This window comes from Pseudorca crassidens, chromosome 15, assembly GCF_039906515.1.
Source record: "Pseudorca crassidens isolate mPseCra1 chromosome 15, mPseCra1.hap1, whole genome shotgun sequence".
In the NCBI taxonomy this organism is placed as follows: domain Eukaryota; kingdom Metazoa; phylum Chordata; class Mammalia; order Artiodactyla; family Delphinidae; genus Pseudorca; species Pseudorca crassidens.
The window spans coordinates 45,708,551-45,732,922 of NC_090310.1; the positions used below are offsets into that span (position 1 = coordinate 45,708,551).

Sequence of the window (24,372 nt, forward strand, 5' to 3'; positions counted from 1 at the left end):
TAACCATTCATCTGTCGATGGGCATTTAGGTTGCTTCCGTGACCTGGCTATGGTAAATAGTGCTGCAATGAACATTGGGGTGCATGTGTCTTTTTGAATTATAGTTTTCTCTGGGTATATGCCTAGTAGTGGGATTGCTGGATCATATGGTAATTCTATTTTTAGTTTTTTAAGGAACATCCATACTGTTCTCCATAGTGGCTGTATCAATTTACATTCCCACCAACAGTGCAAGAGGGTTCCCTTTCCTCCACACCCTCACCAGCATTTGTTGTTTGTAGATTTTCTGATGATGCCCATTCTAACTGGTGTGAGGTGATACCTCACTGTAGTTCTGATTTGCATTTCTCTAATAATTAGCGATGTTGAGCAGCTTTTCATGTGCTTCTTGGCCATCTGCATGTCTTCTTTGGAGAAATGTCTATTTAGGTCTTCTGCACATTTTTGGATTGGTTTTTTTTTTAATATTGAGCTGCATGAGCTGTTTATATATTTTGGAGATTAATCCTTTGTCTGCTGTTTCGTTTGCAAATATTTTCTCCCATTCTGAGGGTTGTCTTTTCGTCTTGTTTATGGTTTCCTTTGCTGTGCAAAAGCTTTGAAGTTTCATTAGATCCCATTTGTTTATTTTTGTTTTTATTTCCATTACTCTAGGAGGGTGGGTCAAAAAAGACCTTGCTGTGATTTATGTCAAAGAGTGTTCTTCCTGTGTTTTCCTCTAAGAATTTTATAGTGTCTGGTCTTACATTTAGATCGCTAATCCATTTTGAGTTTATTTTTGTGTATGGTGTTAGGGAGTGTTCTAATTTCATTCTTTTACATGTAGCTGTCCAGTTTTCCCAGCACCACTTATTGAAGAGATTGTCTTTCTCCACTGTATATCCTTGCCTCCTTTGTCATAGATGAGTTGACCATAGGTGCATGGGTTCATCTCTGGCTTTCTATCTTGTTCCATTGATCTATGTTTCTGTTTTTGTGCCAGTACCACATTGTCTTGATTACTGTAGCTTTGTAGTATAGTCTGAAGTCAAGGAGTCTGATTCCTCCAGGTCTGTTATTTTCCCTCCAGACTGCTTTGGCTATTCAGGGTCTTTTGTGTCTCCATACAAATTTTAAGATTTTTTGTTCTAGTTCCATAAAAAATGCCATTGGTAATTTGATAGGGATTGCATTGAATCTGTAGATTGCTTTGGGTAGTATAGTCACTTTCACAATATTGATTCTTCCAATCCAAGAACATGGTATATCTCTCCATCTGTTGGTATCATCTTTAATTTCTTTCAGCAGTGTCTTAGAGTTTTCTGCATACAGGTCTTTTGTCTCCCTAGGTAGGTTTATTCCTAGGTATTTTACTGCTTTTGTTGCAATGGTAAATGGGAGTGTTTCCTTAATTTCTCTTTCAGATTCTTCATTATTAGTGTATAGGAATGCAAGAGATTTCTGTGCATTAATTTTGTATCCTGCAACTTTACCAAATTCATTGATTAGCTCTAGTAGTTTTCTGTGGCATTTTTAGGATTCTCTATGTGTAGTCTCATGTCATCTGCAAACAGTGACAGTTTTACTTCTTCTTTTCCAATTTGTATTCCTTTTATTTCTTTTTCTTCTCTGCTTGCCGTGGCTACAACTTCCAAAACTATGTTGAATAATAGTGGTGAGAGTGGACATCCTTGTCTTGTTCCTGATCTTAGAGGAAATGCTTTCAGTTTTTCACAATTGAGAATGATGTTTGCTGTAGGTTTGTCGTATATGGCCTTTATTATGTTGAGGTAGTTTCCCTCTATGCCCACTTTCTGGAGAACTTGTATCACAAATGGGTGTTGAATTTTGTCAAAAGCTTTCTCTGCATCTATTGAGATGATCATATGGTTTCTATTCTTCAACTTGTTAATATGGTGTATCACATTGATTGATTTGTGTATATTGAAGAATCCTTGCATCCCTGGGATAAATCCCACTTGATCATGCTGTATGATCCTTTCAATGTGTTGCTGGATTCTGTTTGCTAGTATTTTGTTGAGGATTTTTGCATCTATATTCATCAGTGACATTGGACTGTAATTTTCTTTTTTTGTAGTATCTTTGTCTGGTTTTGGTATCAGAGTGATGGTGGCCTCATAGAACGAGTTTGGGAGTGTTCCTTCCTCTGCAATTTTTTGGAAGAGTTTGAGAAGGATGGGTGTTAGTTCTTCTCTAAATGTTTGATAGAATTCACCTGTGAAGCCATCTGGTCCTGGACTTTTGTTTCTTGGAAGCTTTTTAATCCCAGTTTCAATTTCATTACTTGTGATTGGTCTGTTCATATTTTCTGTTTCTTCCTGGTTCAGTCTTGGAAGGTTATACCTTTCTAAGAATTTGTCCATTTCTTCCAGGTTGTCCATTTTATTGGCATAGAGTTGCTTGTAGTAGTCTCTCAGGATGCTTTGTATTTCTGCAGTAACTTCTCCTTTTTTATTTCTAATTTGATTGATTTCTCTCCCTCTTTTTCTTGATGAGTCTGGCTAATGGTTTATAAATTTTGTTTATCTTCTCAAAGAACCAGCTTTTAGTTTTATTGATCTTTGCTATTGTTTCTATTTCATTTATTTCTGCTCTGATCTTTATGATTTTTTTCCTTCTGCTAACTTTGGGTTTTGTTTGTTCTTTTTCTAGTTCCTTTAGGTGTAAGGTTAGATTGTTTGAGATTTTTCCTGTTTCTTGAGGTAGGCTTGTATAGCTATAAACTTCCCTCTTAGAACTTCTTTTGCTGCATCCCATAGGTTTTGGATTGTCATGTTTTAATTGTCATTTGTCTCTGTATTTTTTTATTTCCTCTTTTTTTTAGTGATCTCTTGGTTATTTAGTAATGTACTGTTCAGCCTCCATTTGTTTGTGTTTTTTACGTTTTTTTCCCCTGTAATTCATTTCTAATCTCATAGTGTTGTGGCCAGAAAAGATGCTTGATATGATTTCAATTTTCTTAAATATACTGAGGCTTGATTTGTGACCCAAGGTGTGATCTATCCTGGAGAATGTTCCATGCACACTTGAGAAGAAAGTGTAATCTGCTGGTTTTGGATGGAATGTCCTATAAATATCAGTTGAATCTATCTGGTCTGTTGTGTCATTTAAAGCTTCTGTCTCCTTATTTATTTTCATTTTGGATGATCTGTCCATAGGTGTAAGTGAGGTGTTAAAGTCCCCCACTCTTATTGTGTTACTGCTGATTTCCTCTTTTATAGCTGTTAGCAGTTGCCTTATGTATTGAGGTGCTCCTATGTTGGATGCATATATATTTATAATTGTTATATCTTCTTCGTGGATTGATCTCCTCATCATTATGTAGTGTCCTTCCTTGTCTCTTGTAACATTCTTTATTTTAAAGTCTATTTTATCTGATATGAGTATTGCTACACCAGTTTTGTTTTGATTTCCATTGGCATGGAATATCTTTTTCCATCCCCTCACTTTCAGTCTGTATGTATCCCTAGGTCTGAAGTGGGTCTCTTGTAGGCAGCATATATATGGGTCTTGTTTTTATATCCATTCAGCAAGCTTGTGTCTTTTGGTTGGAGCATTTAATCCATTCACATTTAAGGTAATTATCAATATGTATGTTCCTATTAACATTTTCTTAATTGTTTTGGATTTGTTTTTGTAGGTCCTTTTCTTCTCTTGTGTTTCCCACTCAGAAAAGTTCCTTTAGCATTTGTTGTAGAGCTGGTTTGGTGGTGCTGAATTCTCTTAGCTTTTGCTTGCCTGTAAAGCTTTTGCTTTCTCCATCGAATCTGAATGAGATCCTTGCTGGGTAGAGTAATCTTGCTTGTAGGTTCTACCCTTTCATCACTTTAAATATATCGTGCCACTCCCTTCTGACTTGTAGAGTTTCTGCTGAGAAATCAGCTGTTAACCTTATGGGAGTTCCCTTCTATGTTATTTGTCGTTTTTCCCTTGCTGCTTTCAATAATTTTTCTTTGTCTTTAATTTTTGCCCGCTTGATCACTATGTGTCTCGGCGTGTTTCTTCTTGGGTTTATCCTGTATGGGACTCTCATGGCTATTTCCTTTCCCATGTTAGGGAAGTTTTTGAATATAATCTTTGCAAATATTTTCTCGGTTCCTTTCTCTCTCTCTTCTCCTTCTGGGACCCCTATAATGCGAATGTTGTTGCGTTTAATGTTGTCCCAGAGGTCTCTTAGGCTGTCTCATTTCTTTTCATTCTTTTCTTCTTTATTCTGTTCCACAGCAGTGAATTCCACCATTCTGTCTTCCAGGTCACTTATCAGTTCTTCTGCCTCAGTTATTCTGCTATTGATTCCTTGTAGTGTAGTTTTCATTGTTCATCTCTGTTTGTTCTTTAATTCTTCTAGGTCTTTGTTAAACATTTCTTGCATTTCCATCTTTGCCTCCATTGTTTTTCTGAGGTCCTGGATCATCTTCACTATCATTATTCTGAATTCTTTTACTGGAAGGTTGCCTATCTCCACTTCATTTCATTGTTTTTCTGGGGTTCTATCTTGTTCCTTCATCTGGTATATAGCCCTCTGCCTTTTCATCTTGTCTATGTTTCTGTAAATGTGGTTTTTGTTCCACATGCTGCAGGATTGTAGTTCTTCTTGCTTCTGCTGTCTGCCCTCTGGTGGATGAGGCTAAGAGGCTTGTGCAAGTTTCCTGATGGGAGGGACTGGTAGTGGGTAGAGCTGACTGTTTCTCTGGTGGGCAGAGCTCAGTAGAACTTTATTCTGCTTGACTGCTGATGGGTGGGGCTGGGTTCCCTCCCTGTTGGTTGTTTGGCCTGAGGCAACGCAACACTTGAACCTACCTGGGCTCTTTGGTGGGGCTAATGACAGACTCTGGGAGGGCTCATGCCAAGGAGTACTTCCCAGAACTTCTTCTGCCAGTGTCTTTTCCCCACAGTGAGCCACAGCCACCCCCTGCCTCTGCAGGAGACCCTCCAACACTAGCAGATAGGTCTGGTTCAATCTCCTATGGAGTCACTGCTCCTTCCACTGGGTCCTGATGCACATACTACTTTGTGTGTGCCCTCCAAGAGTGGAGTCTGTTTCCCCCAGTCCTGTCAAAGTCCCGCAATCAAATCCCGCTAGCCTTCAAAGTCTGATTCTCTAGGAATTCCTCCTCCTGTTGCCGGACCCCCAGGTTGGGAAGCCTGACACAGGGCTCAGAACCTTCACTCCAGTGGGTGGACTTCTGGTATAAGTGTTCTCCAGTCTGTGAGTCACCCACCCAGCAGTTATGGGATTTGATTTTACTATAATTGCGCCTCTCCCACCATCTCATTGTGGCTTCTCCTTTGTCTTTGGACGTGGGGTATCTCTTTTGGTGAGTTCCAGTGTCTTCCTGTCAATGATTGTCCAGCAGCTAGTTGTGATTCTGGTGTTCTCGCAAGAGGGAGTGAGAGCATGTCCTTCTACTCCACCATCTTGGCTCAGGACCTCATCAGGAATTAATTAACTGATAAATATAATTTATAATTTTATCACTTTCTGAAATACACTTCTAAGTTTTTTTTTCCAGAAAAAAAATCTTCTCTCTTCTGCTTTATCAACCTACATGTTGATAAAGTATACCTTTGTAGACAAAGATGAAACATTTATCTTTTTCTCTTTACCTGATCCTTCTAGTATTTGGCTTCTCCAGCTAGCTCTCCTGTGGACTTGATGGTTTATTGCAACCAGATTACTACTAGTTATACTAATCATAATAATTTGTGTTTTTTTGCTTCCAAATGCTGGTCCAATTTATGACCATGGGGAAGTACTGTGAATGAAAAATATTGCCTGTCATATTCTGTCGCTCCATGGTAAGTCGTCAGCCACTGCAGCCACCCCTAAGGGTGCACCCCGAGGGGACTCAGGATGGGAAAGAACAGGATATTGGCCCCAGATAGCTAAGCTGCACATCAAAGGAATGATTCCAAAGAGCCCAGATTCTTGCATCTTCCCATAAGTAGAAAAGGGCTAAATTCATTAACTTGAGATATCTGGTTTTCTTTAATTAACAGTCAGTCATCTTTTCATGTTCCAACTACCTGGTCTTGGTTGTAAAACTCCTATAGTTCCTGCTTCCCCCCTTACCTCTTCAGAGCAGTCCTGACGAGCTATCCTAGGCTTGAAGTCCTCAGAAGGTCCACCAAATAAAACATAATTCTCAACTTTTAGGTTGTGCTTTTTTTTTCAGTCGACAGAGGCAACCGTATCAACACATTTGTGTCTTGCCCTGGATGATGCACAATTCGTTTATCCCATAGTTTTTTTTTTTCACAGCTTAGTATTTTAAGCTAGGAATCAGAATAGCTAGGCTGGCTTCTTTTCTTTAATTCTTCTCTCCAGCCCTCAAGATACAAAAAAGTGTTACAGACCACTCATTATTCTAGCTATTCTTCAGACTTGGCTGAGTGATTTAGAATGTTGGTCTGGAAAAACTCGTAATCATCGTCTGGCCCCATTTATGTTCCCGTGGAATTCCGTGAGGCTCCTTCAACTCAACAAACCTTTGTGTAGAGGTGCAGGTCCACAGGTAGTGGTGTGAGAGGACGGGACATAGGCAGGCTTCTGTCAGCCCAAATACACTCAAATTCCTTTCCCATTCTCCAGGGCAAAGTTTAGTGTTAGGCTTAAAAACAGATATACTAAACAACTCAGCAGGTAACTTCTGGAAAAGCAATGCTTCAGAATCAGCTTGGGGTTGCTGAAATAATTTGATCACTCCAGGAAGCCAGGAGGTGAGATGCATGGAAAATTTTTTTTCTTGTTATCAAAGCTCAGAAAACCAGGGTATTGCATGATCTGGATATGCTGTAGCTTATCTTTTTCCTTTAAAGATGGTAAGTTTCTTACAATATGTTATTTGGTATAAATATTTTAAAAGTTTAGTCTGAAGCTAAACTTTTAAACGTTTAAAAGTTCTATCCACGGGACTGGATAGAACTGAGGGGAATCCAACATGCCTCTTACAAACAGTTTCTATGGCTGGCCCATTTAATCAACTGAAAATCTTGTAACAGAGGCAACTTACCTATTAATCTTCTTGCTGACTCTCTGTTGGGTCATTTACACTGTCAACCTGATTATTCATTTCAACTGGAACCAGAAAGGAAAACAAAAAGGTTAAAGATTTGTTAAACCCAAATCTCTTAAACATATTAAAATGGCCTGTGAATTGTTACATTTCTGATTTCCTATCTTATACTTCTTTCAGTTTGTTTTCATTCATTCAAGATTTGGGGGCCACTCTTATAGATTTTTACTGGTGGGGGAATGGGGAGGGCAGAGTTGCTTCTTTACTAAACTGTAGGAGCTGAGTTGTCATTTCATACCAGATTTTTGGGTTGATATTTTGTGTGTATTTATTACCATCCTTAGGTAAATTCAAAGGCTTTAATAGATGTCTATGAAAATAAAGAGGAAACAAAGCAAACCAGATCATCGACGTGCAGAGAGGTAAGCAGCTTCCTCTAAAACAGCAATGCCAGTAGGCCTGCTTGGTTTGCCAGGTCTTCAATTTTGAAATTCAGAACTGACACTGTAAACTTGCCAGTGGGTGCACTGGCAGTGGACACCATGAAATAGAAAAGCAAAACATCTAACCAGATCGCACAGCAATGATAAAACGTGTGCTTTTACTCTACCGTGTGTTCTATGTAAGCATCTGCATACAAATAGCACACAGAATTCATTACTACCATTGTCCAGGAGCCCAGAGCAGGCATAGCAGACACTGGAAAATTTCAAGGGTCAGTAGGTTAAATTAGATTGGTATTTTTAAAGCATCAAAGCCCATATTATAAACTGCAAGACTTATACAGATGAACAATGGCTAGGCCAAACATAACAATAGAATTCTGACTTCAAACCTTTGTAGCAAGCAGCTCAGAATGGTCAGGACTTGGTCAGTGACTGCCAGCTTTCCTGTATTTTACTCCATGCTCCCAACACAGGACGAGCCAGGGAAAGCCAAGTATGTTCCCAAACCAATCAGCCACTTCTAGTTAGCCCAAGTGCAGCTTCCCCTTACCGGCAACCTCCAATCAAGGATGCCTGAAGTCTTCCCTCTTCTTAGAAGTTCCCCACTTCCCTCCCTGCCTTTGAGCTGGCCAAACACAAGCGATGATGGCTGCGTGACACCCATGCTTTGGTAGCTCTGAATAAGTAACCTCTGTTTGTTCTCATTTGGATAGTCTTCATTTGTTGGAACAAAAGCAACAATCCAAATCTATTTTACTTTTTTTTTTGCGGTACGCGGGCCTCTCACTGTTGTGGCCTCTCCCGTTGCGGAGCACAGGCTCCGGACGTGCAGGCTCAGCGGCCATGGCTCACGGGCCCAGCCGCTCCGCGGCATGTGGGATTTTCCCGGACTGGGGCATGAACCCGTGTCCCCTGCATCAGCAGGCAGACTCTCAACCACTGTGCCACCAGGAAAGCCCGAAATCTGTTTTACTTTAATCAAGTTTTCATGTTCAAGAAAACCAGTGGCAGGTGCTGGAGCTCACATTCCAAAGAGACTTGAAAGAGGGAATGACATTGGATGGCAGCCCACCCAACTCTCTCTCAAGGAGGTCTCTTTCTTTGTTCCTCCTGCAAACTAGCCTTGGTTTCTAATGATGTGTGAGCCCATTCTTTACCCCAGTTATAAACTGGCCAGTTACAGGAAGTGTACCTCTACAAAAAAGAATAATGTATGCACTTTCTATCCTGGTCTACAAAAATATGGGTGAGTGTTCCTTTTCTGTTCCTTCCTCCAACCCAAGGGTCCCTAGTTCCAAAACCTAATAAGTGTTAGTATGAAAAGCATTTCATGATCAAATAAGTTTGGGAAAAGCAATGTTAAATGATGTTAAGAAGTTTCTTTACAGCTGAGACTTTGGAGAGCCTGGAATGTGCATGGCAAATCTCCAAGATTTCCCACATTTATCTCCCTTTTATTCATTGAGCATTGCATGGACCTCGTATTCTTTGGAACATGCTTTGCAGAGAACTAGTTAAGAACCGTGCCTATGGTGTCACAACAAGGCTGGGGAAGGTTTCATTCAACTGAGCATCACCAACATGGGGTGGCTTTTAATGGAATGAATCTGGGGTTTGACAGTATTATTCCCCTAGATAAAGCATGCCCAGGGGTTAAAAAAAAATCAGTTTTTTGGATGTATGATAGGCTTAAAGATGTATTGTAGAACATGGGGAATATAGCCAATATTTTGTAATAACTGTAAATGGAAAGTGACCTTTAAAAAATTGTATATATTTTTTTAAAAAATTAAAAAAATACTTAATTAAAAAATCAGTTGGTGCAGAAGGGCTTATAATTAAGGGAGGCAATTACGTGAGGGCAAGCCTGGTAGCAGGGTGGAATGCATGGCATAGGAAACCATTTAAAACCACCAAGTAACTTCTACCAGTGGCTGAAATTTTCCCAAGGTCATTATCAACTCAAAGTAATTGGCTTTGTTTTCCTGGCTAAAATAACCCAAACAACAATATATATATAAACAGTTGATCACTGAACAATAATTCTGGTTCTCTTAAGCTCTGTGGGCAAGTGGAATTAAATATTTAGAAATCATGTGTGCTCAAATAGTTGTTTTTCTAAATGATGACAGTTCAAAGGGTTTCCAGTATCGTTGTGCAGGGGCAAGGCTATAAGCTATAATATTCCTGAGGCTCACAATTTCTAGATGCCTTCAAAGTAAGATGTGACTAAAAAAAGGTTTTTGTAAATTTATTTATAAAGTACTTTTAAAGACTCACTGTGTTTTTGGCCAAGCCATCTGATGTGTGATACAGTGAGGTGTAGCCCAAACTCAAGCCAGGGCTCCTCTGAATGCTGAGTGTTTGCTGAGTGTTTCCATAAGGTTCACCCGCTAGACTTCAGTTTAGCCTTGGAATTACCCACTGTTTCCTTGGTGTTGGGAAGTAAGATTCAACTGAGGCACATGCTGTTTTTCCAAAAGGCTGCCAATTTTGTTAGTTCCCAGTAGAAAATGGTTTTTGAACTTTACCTTGTTCAAACTGAATATGTTGACTCATAGAATAGACAGCTCCCTTAATCCTAGATTACACAGATTTGTAGTTTGTGTGACTCAAATAGCTCAGAAACTTACCATCAGGACTTGTAGAATTTTCTGTGTCACCAGAGCCTTCGCTTTTCACAGGAACTCTAGGTGTGTCCTCGCCTTGCGCTGAAAAAGAAGATAGTCCTTGATTAGTAGAGAATTAGAACAGCCTGACTGCCAATTGTTCTGTCACCCTCCATTGCCCTCTTAAGTTTAAAAATACTCGGGGGATTGAACTTCTTTTGCAGAAAAGCTTAAAGGAGCAAATAGTAGGTTGAGTTGCTTGAATACTTTAGTGCTGTCATATTCTAAATTCTCTCTAATTTGTGAGATAATCACATACATACATGCACAATGTCTCAAATTAGAAAGCTGGTAGCATGAAAGCGGCAAAACTTGGTTTAATCAGAACAACCCACAATTTGAATTTGGGGAAATTTGTGTGTGAGTTTATGTAGCTTAAACTTGGAAGAGAATGAAAAAAGAAAACCTATTTTGCCTCAGGCATGCCTGAAAGCTGAAAGATTCATTCTCCTGGCAGTGAAGTTTAAACACAAATGAATGGCTCAGTTGCTCCCCTAGAAGACCTCAGATGCCGCCATTTTGGATCGTTGAGAATCCCATCTTTAGTTAATTTCTGTTGTAATTGTTCTCTATTTACAGTTTCATAAGGCTTGTCATCACTTGCTGTGGCTGAAGCTATATAACATGCCTAAATGTAGTTGTAAGGAGACTGTTTTTCTTGATCCGATATTTGTACATATAGAAAAAATGATCACTATAATCTAGTTAACATCCATATTTCTTATTGTGAGAAAATTTACAGATAGTCAAAAGGACAATAATCTCTTCTTAGTTAAATATCTATTATGTTTTCACAGCTTGAAGAGCCAGGGCATTTGAAAATACAAAGATAGAAAGTACTAGACAAGTCCATAACTTAAACAAAAGATTAAATTCAGTTTCATTACATGAATACCTATTGAGTCCAGAGTAGGTTCAATTTGACCTTTCTGTTGGGGTGAAGCAAGGCTAGGAAAGATCCAGTGTATAATCTCTTCAAAGAAAGATACCTTTAACTTGTACTCTTGGTAATGATTTACTGAAGCTGAGAATCAAGAAGTAAGGTGACTAATCTTTGAGCCTGGGTGGATGGAAGGTCAGTACTTGACAATATATAAAACAAACAAAGTGAAGGGAGGTGAAGAGGGTCATTTAAGTGGAGATGCCAAACAAGTTTTGCATCTAATGCTGAGGAAGAAAACTGAGAATTAGACATGTGGGAATTTGGGAGATGTCCATGTAGAATAATGTTATATTGCTGATGACATGAGAGTGGATGAGAAAAGTCAGGAAGGGGACAACATAAGGAAACATGACTCGTGGATACCCAAGTCCTACAAGGACAACATGAAAGTGACTGCGCCCATGAGTTCTTTTAGGTTGGGAAAACGAAAACAAAACTTGAAACTTCCAGCTGGACTTAACCATGTCATATCTTTTGTCACTCTGTCAATTCTAGAAAATAGACCATTTTCCAATTGCTCATCAACACATTCCTTACAGAGACAATTACAGAAGAAACTACTGATGGAGTTGTCTAAGCTTGGGAGCAGGAAGTCTTTGCTAGTATGCCTCAAAACAGAAGTAGTTAGAAAAAATGAAACTATTTGACTTTATATAAACACAAACTTATGGGTGGAAAAGCTACCATAAGAAATGTTTAAAAAAAGAAATATTACCAGTTGAGGAAAATTATTTATACCTTTTATCATAGAAAAAGGGTTAATATCTTTGATATATAAAGTACTTCTAAACATAAACAAGATTGACAATTGGATAGAAAATTGAGCAAGAAATCTAACAGGAAGTTAATTAAAGAATAAGAATGGCCTGTAGTTGTGTGAAAATGTGATTCACTTTGCTACTAACGAAAAAAAATGCAAGTTAAAATTAAACTGAGAGGGCTTCTCTGGTGGTGCAGTGTTTAAGAAGCTGCCTGCTAATGCAGGGGACACAGGTTCAAGCCCTGGTCTGGGAAGATCCCACATGCCACGGAGCAACTAAGCCCGCGTGCCACAACTACCGAGCCTGCGCTCTAGAGTCCGCAAGCCACTACTGAAGCCCGCACGCCTAGAGCCCGTGCTCCACAACAAGAGAAGCCAGTGCAATGAGAAGCCTGCACACCACAACTAGAGAAAGGGATTTCTGCCTAAAGTAGACTATCATACTGTAGAATAACACTTCCACCAAGAACAGCTAGAAACATTGAACAGATTATTTGAGGAAATTAAGGCACTAGTGAGCCATTAATGCAGCAGAAGCTGGAGGAAGTGAAAAATGGTGAACCTGACATTCCACATACAAAGAAGTTTAACAGAGCCTTCAGATGTTTTGTAATGAGATTTGTGGGGAGAGAGGAAAAACTTACAGGTCAGGGCCCACCAAAGAAGAGGTGCACTGATAAGTACCTTGAGTTTTCTGTGGGTTATACTTGGGGGGGCAATGAACTTGAAATAGACCAGTTCTTAAAAAAAATTGAAGGCCTACTTTTAATCAATTTAATCTCTGATTTGATTTCAGTGCTCTACTCAATCCTACCAGCCTTTCAGAAACAAAAACAAATCCTCTCTGGAAGAAGATAAGGCCACCCAGAGGCTCAAGTTATCTCTACAATTTTTCGCACATAGTGTCTAGCATTCAATAAAAAATTACCGGTCATTCCTGAGGAACAAGAATGGATCACTGAAAACCAAGACAATATATAGAGACATGTTAGAGATCTATTTGTAGATACAACTTTAAAATATGGTTAATGTGTTTAAGAATTGGGTGAGAAGAGGGAGAATTCTCATGGCAAAGAAGTTAACTGGACTAGACGCTAAATAAAAAAAGTCAGATGTAAATTCTAGAACTGAAAATTATATAATAATTGAAGTTTAGAATTCAATAGGTGGATTTGGTGGCAATTAGACACAGCTGAAGGAGGAATTTACAAACTGAAAGCTAAGTTAGAAAATATAAAGATAAAATACAGATGAAAAGAATTAGCAGATGTATGAGATAGGGTGTATCCTATGTGTAATGGGGCAAAAGCAATATTTTAAAAGATAATGGCTGATAATTTCCCAAACTGAATGGAAAATATCAAGCCACTGCTTTAAGAGTATTATGATACCCAAGCAAAATTAATGCAACGCAAATCTTATTCAGGCCAATCAGTGTAAACTTGCAGAAAATCAAGGTTAAAGAAAAAATATATATTTAGGAGTAAAGACCCATTAACTTCAAAATAGCAACAATAGGAATTATAGATGACATCTCAATAAAAATCATGGAATCCAGAGACAATGTAATGATATCTTCAAAGCACTTAAAGAAAATATCACTAACGTAAAATTTCATACCTAGCAAAATCTTCTTTCAAACTTCCAATTTGAAATAAAAAATTTTCAGGGAAAAAATAGAATTTGTTCAGGGGGAAAAACAGTAGACCTACACTGAAGGATTTTCACTATATGAAAATATAAATTCCAGGTAGATTATAGAAATTTGAAAGGTAACATGGAAAAAGACCTTTATATCATGAGGCAAAAATTTCTTACACAGTTACAAAGCACTGACCATTAGGCAAAAGACTAATAATATGGAAAACATTTAAATTAGCATCATTATTTTATCAAAACACACCATTAAGAGAGTGCAAAGTAAACCAGAGTAGAAGATATTTGCCATTTGTGTTTGTGTACATATATATATATATGTATATATACACACAAACAAACACACACATATATATAATATGGATCTCACTTACAAAGGACTCTTGTACTAATATATAAAGAAAACAATATAACATAGAAAAGACAAGGAACCCAACAGAAAATGGGCAAGACACAGACATGTCATAAAAGAGAATATCCTGGCTGGTCACTTAATTTCTTCAATGACTTTTACCAAATCTCATAGTACTTAAAAGCCTCGGCTTTTTCACTATAAAAATAACTATAAAATGTTCTAACTCCTTGGACACCATCAGAACTTATTAAAATACAACATAATTATTATATTTCATAAGATGATTACTATGGAAGGAAAGTTAATTGACCTAACACAATTTAATCAGTACTTCTTTGACTTTCTCCTTGGCGTCATTGTTTGTGATGGGATCTAGGGAACCTGTAGCTGATTCTTCCAGGAAATCTCTTTCAAAGTCATTACTCTCAATGGTAATAACCCTGGTGATATTACTATAGAGATACCTCTCTGACATCTCAGAGAACTTTCTAGCTAATAGACAGGATGCTAGTTAATATAATAATGCTCAATGAAAATGAAGGAGCATACAAAACACTTTTAAGAGCTGGGCAAGAGAGGAAAAAAGAAGTTGAAGAAAGCAAAACCCAAAAGGCAAATCAGACAGTAAATATTTAAGTTGTTTGCCTTACGTTTTGTCTTTTCAACCTCATTATTTTAAAATATAGTACATTGTTTGAGAAATCTCAGGTTATGCCACCATATTGGCACAGATTAGCATGAGATGTAATGGCAGGTTTTGAGATCCATGACAGAGATGAAAAGAGAAATCATAGTTGTAGCTCTATATATTGCCATGTTCTTGAGCAGAGGTCTCTTAGATCCGCTTCTGAAGACCCTAATGGTATGTTTGGTAGACATTATTCATTTAATATCATGAGTGTGCATGATACATGCACATGTGGTATGAATATATGACTATGTATGTGTGCCATGGCGTGCTTATGTGAATATGCATGTGTATATGTGTATGCATGTGCGTGTGTGTGTGTGTGTGTGTGTGTGTGTGTGTGTGTGGTGTATTTGGAAAGAGGGAGAGAAGAATGACAGATACTTATTACTCTGATGTGTGTGGAACTGTTATTATCCTAACGGTTTCTCCCCTGCTGGGCAATGCATCTGAGTGCCCCAGAGAAATGATGCCATTTCACACAGACAATAGAATCTGATCAAAACAAAAATTGCCTCTACAGCCTATTTATTTCAGTTTGCCTGTCCTTCCCTCATTTTGATTGCTGCTGCTTGGAACACAAATGAGGTACATTTCAGGGCTCCTAGCAGGAGATAAAAGATTCTGAAATAGAAAGAGTCTGGGACAGACAGTACCATTTTCATTTTCAATTACCAACCTCAACTGTCCTCTTCAAAGCCTTGATTATGATAACCTTTTGTAGGTTAGTTGCATTACATAAAAAATAATAAAATGAAGCAAGTCTCATCACAAAGAAAAGATACTGAAATGCATATAGAATACAATTAACCAGATTTTAAAATACATAAACATGGAGAGAAGTTAGAAGATTCTCCAAGTTTTTCTTTTGAGATTTGTGTTGACAAACTCCATGCAACAAACAGAATTACAAATAATTATTTCTCAGAATGTGTAGTTGCATAGGTATCATGACAGCTATAGAAAGCAGGGCCTGTCTGGATTCAATTGTATTGAATTAAAGCGTGTTGAACCAAAGCAAGCATTCTTGAACCATCTTGACTTTTGCCATATCTGTGTTCCAACTTTATTATTAATGTAATGGATTAGGCAATTGTTTCAAAAGGCTCACTTCCTGTCTTCCACCCCTACAGGAGTTGACTTCACTGTTCCCTGACATTGGGCTTGGTCATGGAATTTGCTTTGGCTAATGGAATATTAGCAAAAGTGAGTCAAACAGAGGTTTGAAATGCATTTGTACAGTTGGGGTTTGCCCTCTTGTGCTCCTGCCTTTTGCCCCAAGAAGAACATGCTTTAGGGAGCAGCTGATCTAAGGAGGATAAGACCTGAACTCAACTCACAGCCTGACATCCTTCCTGGCCCAGACTAGATGTGGTTGATCCTCTCTGAACAAAAGAATGGATGATTGTTGTTCTAAGCCTCTGAAATTGAAGATGGCTTGTTACGCAGCATTACTGTGGTGACAACTAATGCTTAATAATGTTTTTAATTGACTCAGGCCTAACACTGCTTCTTAATTTTGTCCCATAGCAATCATAGCTATAAAACTGTGAGCTTAATTTGTGCCTACTTTTTTCACACATGATAATAAATATGTGTGAATAAATAATAAATATGTTAATTTTGATATCACCTAAAATCATCTACAGAGCAGATAGGGATAGAGTAGGATACTTAAATAGTTAGTTGAAAAATCCCACTAGGGGTTTAAAGACAGAGGGAATTTTAAGGGAGTTTGGGAGACTACTGTAAGCTAATGACCACTCAAGAAAAGAATCTAGTAACCTAGCAACAATCTATACTACCTTGAAGGAAGACCAAGCACATTCAAGTGCAAGGCACACTCAAGCCACACTCAAGTTAAAAATACAAGACAATAGATATGGGGTCTGAATCTTGTTACATGAAGTCAGGGAGTAAATGGTCCTTGAAGAGTTGCATTTCTGCATGTAGTCAAGACAGGAATATAAGTGAAAGGGGAAAGAAACTAGGTGAAAGGGGACATTATACTGAAACCTGAGATGAATTACCATATTTTAGTATATGTCATCACCCTTTTGCTAATATACATATGATTAAAATAGCTCAATGACAATCCCGGTCAGACCACATAGGGTCAAAGGAGGAACTAATGACGTAAACCTTGACATCTCCCCAGAAATGAGGGAGAAGGTGGTCTTCCCCCACCTTCCCTCTGATTATAAAAATGTAGCCCTCTTTGTTCTCAGGGCTGCACTCCCTTGCCTGCCCGCTTATATCTCTCACAAGTGTCCTATGCTAATAAACTCATTCTTTGCCTATCACTTTGCCTCACGCTGAGTTCTTTCTGCATCGAGACTAAGGAACATGAGCTTCAGTAAGTCCTGACACCAGGTGAGCGGTTTCAATGAAAAGACAATGCGTTTGAGTCCCCTCCTAGTCAGGGATCCTGGGTTCAAGTTCCAGTCTGACTTTTGGCTGGGTTGGAGCCCCATCCGAGAAGGAGTGTGGTTTCAGGGCAACAAATGGTATCTGTATGAAATTTTGAGAAATGCCACGTTGATGTATACAGATGAGACGTCCCTTAACAGGCTAAACTCTGTTGCCTTCACAATGGTACTAAAATGGAAGAAAACTGGTCGCAGAGTTTAAGGCGTTTGTCACATATATTTAACTTCCAAGCTCAAATGGAGAAAAGCATTATTCCACATGCATAAACATCATTTATGTTCTTTTTAAGCAACTGATTGTTAGGGGAGATGAGCTCCATTAGACCTTACTTTATCCTAGAGTGCCAAGTTCACTTTCTAGGTGTAGAATCCGAGTGCAAGTAAAACTAAAGGAGATCAAAGACCAACTTACGGAGCAAGAACAGAGTGTCAGTGAGAAGACAGGACTTGAAGAGAAGTTGAGCCTTTGTATTGTTATACTTCCCCACAAACTGCTCTTTACAATCAAGGCACCAACACTATGTAAAATGATTGTAAAAGTCAGTGATGCGACTCCTCTTAGTGATGTGGTTCCAACAGCGATAAACTAAATACATTTAACCTCAAGAAAAAAATTCCAATCCTTGGTAATGGCATGGGCTTATGCATTTACGCAGCTGCTTCAGTAGCAACCAGGTTTCTTATCCAGGTGTTTTGTGATAATATGTAAGGGTGCAAAGGATAAACACTACGCCTAGGAAAATTCATCCAAAGTGAAGGGAGGCAAAATAGACCAGACAGCATTTAACAGAGATTACTACCCACCTTCTCTACAACAAATGACACACAACAAACCACAAGTCCAGCCTCTACAAATTCCTTCTCTCCTTTGAATACGCCTTTGTTTTGCTTTTTGTAACTCCCTTTTCTGTTACTCATGACAGATACTGAACCTCAGGACTGTCCATTTCTGGCCACCTTTGTGGGAAGCTCAACATCAGTGAAAGGGGATGGAGTGTAGCTCTCTGGAGTTGGACACAGCTGGTTTCAAATCCAAGCTCTGGCATCTCTATTTGTGCGATCTTGGATAGGTCTCGTTCACATTCAGAGTCTCAGTTTTGTCACTTATACATGGAGGTGATGATATCTCCCTCACAACATTTGAGGATCAAAAGAGATAAGGATTGACTATAATAAACGCTTGATTAATATTTTTTGGCTGAGAGAAACAAATTTAATATCTACTTCTTGATGTCTCTTAATCAAGGATATTTAAGCATAAAAACTTAGCTGAATCACTTCTCTGTATCATTCAAGAATTTATCACATTTTTCCTCCTCTTTGGTATTATTCATTCATTCATCCAGCCAGCCAGCATATATATTGAGTCTGTGCTACGTATAAACCTTAATGAAAAGAACTGAATGGAGTAGAAGACTGGCTTAGCTGGATTAATAAATCTCAGAGAATAATACTGTTCTACAGTGTATTTTTCTTTTATTATTACCTCTTAACATGCAGGGTGTTGAGATTCCTCCTTCCTTCCTTCCTAACTTCCTTCCTAATATCTTTCCTCCCTTCCTCCCTCCCTCCCTTCCTCTCTTCTGTCATTTATTTTAATATTTTTTTTACCAATTTTTCTATTTGATTGCTCATTTTTTTCTTACTGAATTTTTTTTGAGTTTTAAAAAAAAATTTATTGGAGTATAGTTGATTTAAAAATGTTGTGTTAGTTTCTACCACACAGCAACGTATATTCACCCTCTTTTAGATTCTTTTCCCATATAGGTCACTTAAAAAACAATATCTGAAGATTTTAGAAGAAAGCATAGTAAAATTTATTTAATGTATCTTAAAGAAAATCAAAAGAAGGCAATCCAGGAGAAAATATCTGCAACGTGTTTGACAGAGAGAGGGTTAATTTTCTTAATTTATGAAGACTACATGAAAGTCAATAAGGTCATTACTATAGGGTGAGCATGTGACACACACATTAGCAAGCTACTCCTTTCGCACATTGTCTGTGGAAGCGTTTTCTTTGGGAGGGTAAAGTGGTCACAGCATCAACCACATTCATTGTGCTGGATTCCTCAGCAAGTGTGTCCCATGCCCAGCCCAGGCCACCACTTTGTCGGTACTGTTGCCTGTCACAGTGGGGGCTATCCTTGGGGTTGGATAGTTTTTTTCAATTCAACGTGAGCCTTGCAACTCGTTTTTGCTCTAAGAGCAAAAAAGTCAGCTTGGGCTTCGCTATTCTCTTTGCTGTTTTCTCTCTCAGCCTCCAAAGCAGAAGGTGATAAACCCTAAGCAAACCCTACACAGACTCCTCAGGGAATGAAGGGGGCTCCTCTTTCAAGGGGGCTTCATCTGGGACTTTCCAGCACCTCCTCCTCTGCTTCCTGCTCACCCCCAAGATCTTGCCTTATTTATTTTCCCTTTTGCCCTCTATTTGGTGAAATTCCTATTGTTTTTTTCCCCTAGAGGTAATTAGATCCAGGAATTTGTTATTGGTCTGCCTTTTCTTTTCCATTTTCCTCCCAGCAAGAGATATTGAAATGGAGAATCACAGCTTGTTTTCCTGTCTCTTTGGGGCAAGGCAGAATAAAGGTGTTCATGGCTGGCTTCATGCGCTTGTGCAAATCTCCCTGGCCTGCTCTTCTCCCAGTTGGGAAAGTAAATGGTAGCTAGTAAGACCCTATTCAGGATTATTTCAGAGCCTGGTAGAGCTAGGGAGTAGGTTGGGGGTGACACCAGGCTTACGCCTTCCTTTTGCCATGGCTACCAGCTCGTTCTTTTTTTTTTTTTTTGCGGTAAGCAGGCCTCTCACTGTTGTGGCCTCTCCCGTTGCGGAGCACAGGCTCCGGATGTGCAGGCTCAGCAGCCATGGCTCACGGGCCCAGCTGCTCCGCAGCATGTGGGATCCCCCCAGACCGGGGCAAGAACCCGCATCCCCTGCATCGGCAGGCGGACTCTCAACCGCTGAGCCACCAGGAAAGCCCAGCTTGTTCTTTTAATTACTGTTTTTATTTGTGTTGTTCGTTTGCTTGTTTTACTTATCTGCTTTCATATCATTATGTTTGGGTGAGTGAGATTTGAAATGTGACTTCACATCACCAGCTTAAACCCAAGACCAGATGTGCAGACTCCTTTGATTTGTGGGATGGGGTATTCACTCCGGGTGTCTCACATACTTGGCCTTTGTCAACAGCTGGTTTTAGGAATATTTATCAAAGGATAGTTCTGATCAGACTTGAGGTTATGGACTGAATATTTGTGACCCCACCCCCCCCCCCCCGCCCCTGCCACAAGATTCATATGTTGAAGCCCCAAGTGGCAATGTGACTGTATTTGGAAATAGGGCCTTCATGGAGGTAATTAAAATTAAATGAGGTCACAATAGTGAGGCCCTAATCTGATAGGACTGTGGCTTTATAAGAAGAGAGCTCTCTCTCTCTCCCTTTGCCATATGAGGACACAGTGAGAAGGGGGCCACCTATAGGCCAGGAAGAGAGATCCCGCCATAAACCAAATCAGCCAGCACCTTGATTTGGACTTCTCAGCCTCCAGAGCTGTGAGAAAATAGACTTCTGGTGTTTAAGCCGCCCAGTCTATGGTATTTTTTTTATGGCAGCCTGAGCAGATGGGTATACTTGATTTACAATTAGTTCCTATTTCTTCGGGACAAAAGTACAATTGTAAGCCATCTGCCCCTCATCTAACCTATTTTCTCCCAAAGAACCTCAATCCTAAAGCTGCTCCTTGACCATCCTACTGGTGGTCATCACTTGTAGACACATGCCCTTGGCTCCCTCTCCAAAGTAAAAAAGGAATGACTATTCTCAATGGTGAAAAACTGAAAGCATTTTGTCTAAAATCAGGAAGAAGACAAGGATGTCCACTCTTGCCACTTAGTTTTGGAAGTTTTTCAACATAGTTTTGGAAGTCCTAGCCACAGCAATCAGAGAAGAAAATGAAATAAAATGAATCCAAATTGGAAAAGAAGAAGTGGAATTGTCATTGTTTGTAGATGACATGGTACTATACATAGAAAATCCTAAAGATGCTACCAGAAAACTACTAGAGCTCATCAATGAATTTGGTAAAGTTGCAGGATACAAAATTAATACACAGAAATCTCTTGCATTACTATACACTAACAATGGAAGATCAGATGGAGAAATTAAGGAAACAATCCCGTCTACTATCACATCAAAAGGATAAAATACCTAGGAATAAACCTACCTAAGGAGGCAAAAGACCTGTACTCAGAAAACTATAAGATACTGATGAAAGAAATCAAAGATGACACAAACAGATGGAGAGATATACCATGTTCTTGGATTGGAAGAATCAATATTGCCAAAATGACAATATTATCCAAAGTAATCTACAGATTCAATGCAATCCCCATCTAATTACCAATAGCATTTTTCATAGAATTAGAAGAAAAAAATTACAGTTTTTAAGGAAATACAAAAGACCTTGAATAGCCAAAGCAATCTTGAGAAAGCAAAACAGAGCTGGGGGAATCAGGGTCCCTGACTTCAGACTATATTACAAAGCTACAGTAATCAAAACAGTATGGTACTGGCACAAAAACAGATATAGCTCAATGGAACAGGACAGAAAGTCCAGAGATAAACCCATGCACCATGGTCATGTAATCTATGACAAAGGAGGCAAGAATATACAGTGGAGAAAAGACAGTCTCTTCAATAAGTGGTGCTGGGAAAACTGGACAGCTACATGTAAAAGAATGAAATTAGAACATTCTCTAACACCATACACAAAAATAAACTCAAAATGGAGTAAAGACCTAAATGTAAGACCAGATACTATAAAACTCTTATAGGAAAACATTGGCAAAACACCCTCTGGTGTAAATTGCAGCAAGATCTTTTTACAATCCACCTCCTAGAGTAATGAAAATAAAAGCAACAATAAACACATGGGACCTAATGAAACTTAAAAGCTTTTGTACAGCAAAGGAAACCATAAACAAAACGAAAAGACGACCCACAGAATGGGAGAAAATATTTTCAAATGAAGCAACCGACAAGGGATTAATCTCCAAAGTATACAAACAGCTCATGCAGCTCAATATCAAAAAAACAAACAACCCAATCAAAAAATGGGCAGAAGGGGCTTCCCTGGTGGCGCAGTGGTTGAGAGTCTGCCTGCCGATGCAGGGGACACGGGTTTGTGCCCCGGTCCGGGAAGATCCCACATGCTGCAGAGCGGCTGGGCCCGTGAGCCATGGCCGCTGAGCCTGCGCGTCCGGAGCCTGTGCTCCGCAACGGGAGAGGCCACAGCAGTGAGAGGCCCGCGTACCGCAAAAAAGAAAAAAAAAAAATCAGAAGCTGTCTTTAGTAGATAAAAGGCAGTGGCGGTAGCCGAAGGTGGGCATGAAATCAGACACATGCATATACCTTTTCCTTTTATGTTTAACCGGATGGTGTGCCTGCATACAGCCACTTTGAGAATGGTTTGAAAATTCATCACTAGTTATTGTCAGAATAGTCAGGCTATAGAGACCCAATATTTGGGAAGTAAACCCCCAAAACATATCCACCAGATACTTCAGTGTCTACTACATGCTGAGATAAAAATGGATGAGGCATACTGATGTCTTCATGGACTTCACAAGCTAGCTGAGACGGGGGTGGGGGGGTTGAGATTGAGAACATGGACCACCCACAAGCCACGTGTTATGGTATGAACTAGGAACTCTGGAGGCCCAGTGGAGAGTGAGTCACCTTTTTTGAGGGCTGGTGAAGAAAAATCTTGGAGAACAAGGAAATGACATTTAAGTTGGAGCTGGTTAGAGGAGTCAGTTTCAAATGTTTTGCATCCTTGCCAAGCATTGGGATAGGTAGAAATATCTCCTGTGTGTCAAAGATCTGGAGGACTCAGTTTCTTACATCTTCAACTGGACCACCTTAGGCCTGACCTGTTTTACTCCTCATCTCCCTTTGCTGGTTGTGCTGCCCCCATGGAACTCTAAAAGGCAGTTCCATCTCCTTTATGTAAGATCACAACCACTGAAGCCTTCCCAGGTGTTGCCACACTTGGCTTACCTGAGCTGGATTCCGATCACATTCTACACGTCTGGCTTTTCTTTCCCTTTTCCAGGCCCCAATTAAGCATCTAACTCTCATTCAGCCTCATAATGCAGTCCCCACACCCTCCAGGGCCTGGCAGGAGTGAAGGCTACAAGTAGGCCCTTCTCAGCCGGGGGCCGCCAGGGCTGGTCTCAGATCAGGGTCTTTCCAGCAGGAACAATACAAACCGGGTGTCTCTCAAATGCCACCCCCCCCACACACAACCATCACACCCCCTTTGTGGCTCTTATTTCTCTATGGCGACCAGATAAGTCTACCCAGCAGGGCCCTAGTGAGCACAGAGATAGGTATTTTTTTCCACAGGAATCTCTTGATTCTTTTACTCTAATAGGGTTTTAACTATGTAAGGAGCCACAGTGGGGTAGCTTTGGGCTTTCAAATGATTCTTTATGTGGTATCTTTCATAAGGAAGGAAACTTGCTGCTGGAAATAACCCACGTTGGATTCTTAGAAACTTCATCACACACTTAAGTCTCCTGAAAGAAAGTGCCTCTGACTGCTTGGGTTGAAATCCTGAGTGATTATATACACAGCTCTTTAGTCAAAGGATTATTTAGTCCTATACATTCTTAATTATAGATTCCTTAATTATTTCCACTAGATTTTGCCCTCATGGTATATTTTCCTAAATAGCACAATTTATTCAGAACATTTAATAAAATCTAGTGGGTCGTCTTTGTGATGACCAAAGTACTAGAAATCAATATCCAGGAAGAAAGCTGTATAACTAGTAGATTTGCACAATAAATAACTAGTAGATTTACAGAAACACTGAAAGACAAACTATCAGAGGACCCTGATCTGGAAGTAAGTGCATTCAGTTCTGTTAAGGGAATTCCATTTCTAGTCTTAGACTCTCAATACCAATTCTCTCAGCTTCAAAGAAAAATGAGATTTTTTTCCTACTAGGAGAAGTTTTCAAACACACCTGGCATTAAACTAGAGCCCATTTTATATTTAGCTTTTCTTCAGAAAGCCCATTTCACAGATGCCTGGATCTTAATCTTTGAACTTCTTTGTATTTAATCATTTTTATGCCTTCTGAGAGTTTATCACTACCAGAGCAAACACTTACACACACACACACACACACACACACACACACACACACACACACCCAGAAAAGACTGTCTAGGCCACATTCATTAAACATGTAACTAAAACTGCTATTAAACTCAGTCAGATGCCTTTTACCAAAGAGAATTCTAAGTTACCTGCAAGAAATTGCTGTTATGTTTGCCAACCCCCTCTACCTAGGGCTTTATTCCCCTCCTAGGTAATAGGCCTATCTTGTCTTTTGCTGTCTGAA

At 39.3% G+C, this 24,372-nt stretch overlaps 1 protein-coding gene across 3 annotated transcripts in view; it reads right to left on the reverse strand.

Annotated features, from left to right (window-relative positions):
- The window catches only part of MACROD2 (mono-ADP ribosylhydrolase 2), a 1,985,215-nt gene that overhangs the window by 13,481 nt on the left and 1,947,362 nt on the right, over positions 1–24,372 (reverse strand). For all 3 annotated transcript variants that reach the window (XM_067707453.1, XM_067707452.1, XM_067707451.1), the window contains 2 exons: positions 10,096–10,173; positions 7,014–7,078 (listed from right to left, as the gene is read on the reverse strand). In XM_067707453.1, coding sequence (XP_067563554.1) covers positions 7,017–7,078; positions 10,096–10,173 — 140 coding nt within the window. In that variant the 3' untranslated portion in view covers positions 7,014–7,016. The remainder of the gene's footprint in view (positions 1–7,013; positions 7,079–10,095; positions 10,174–24,372) is intronic.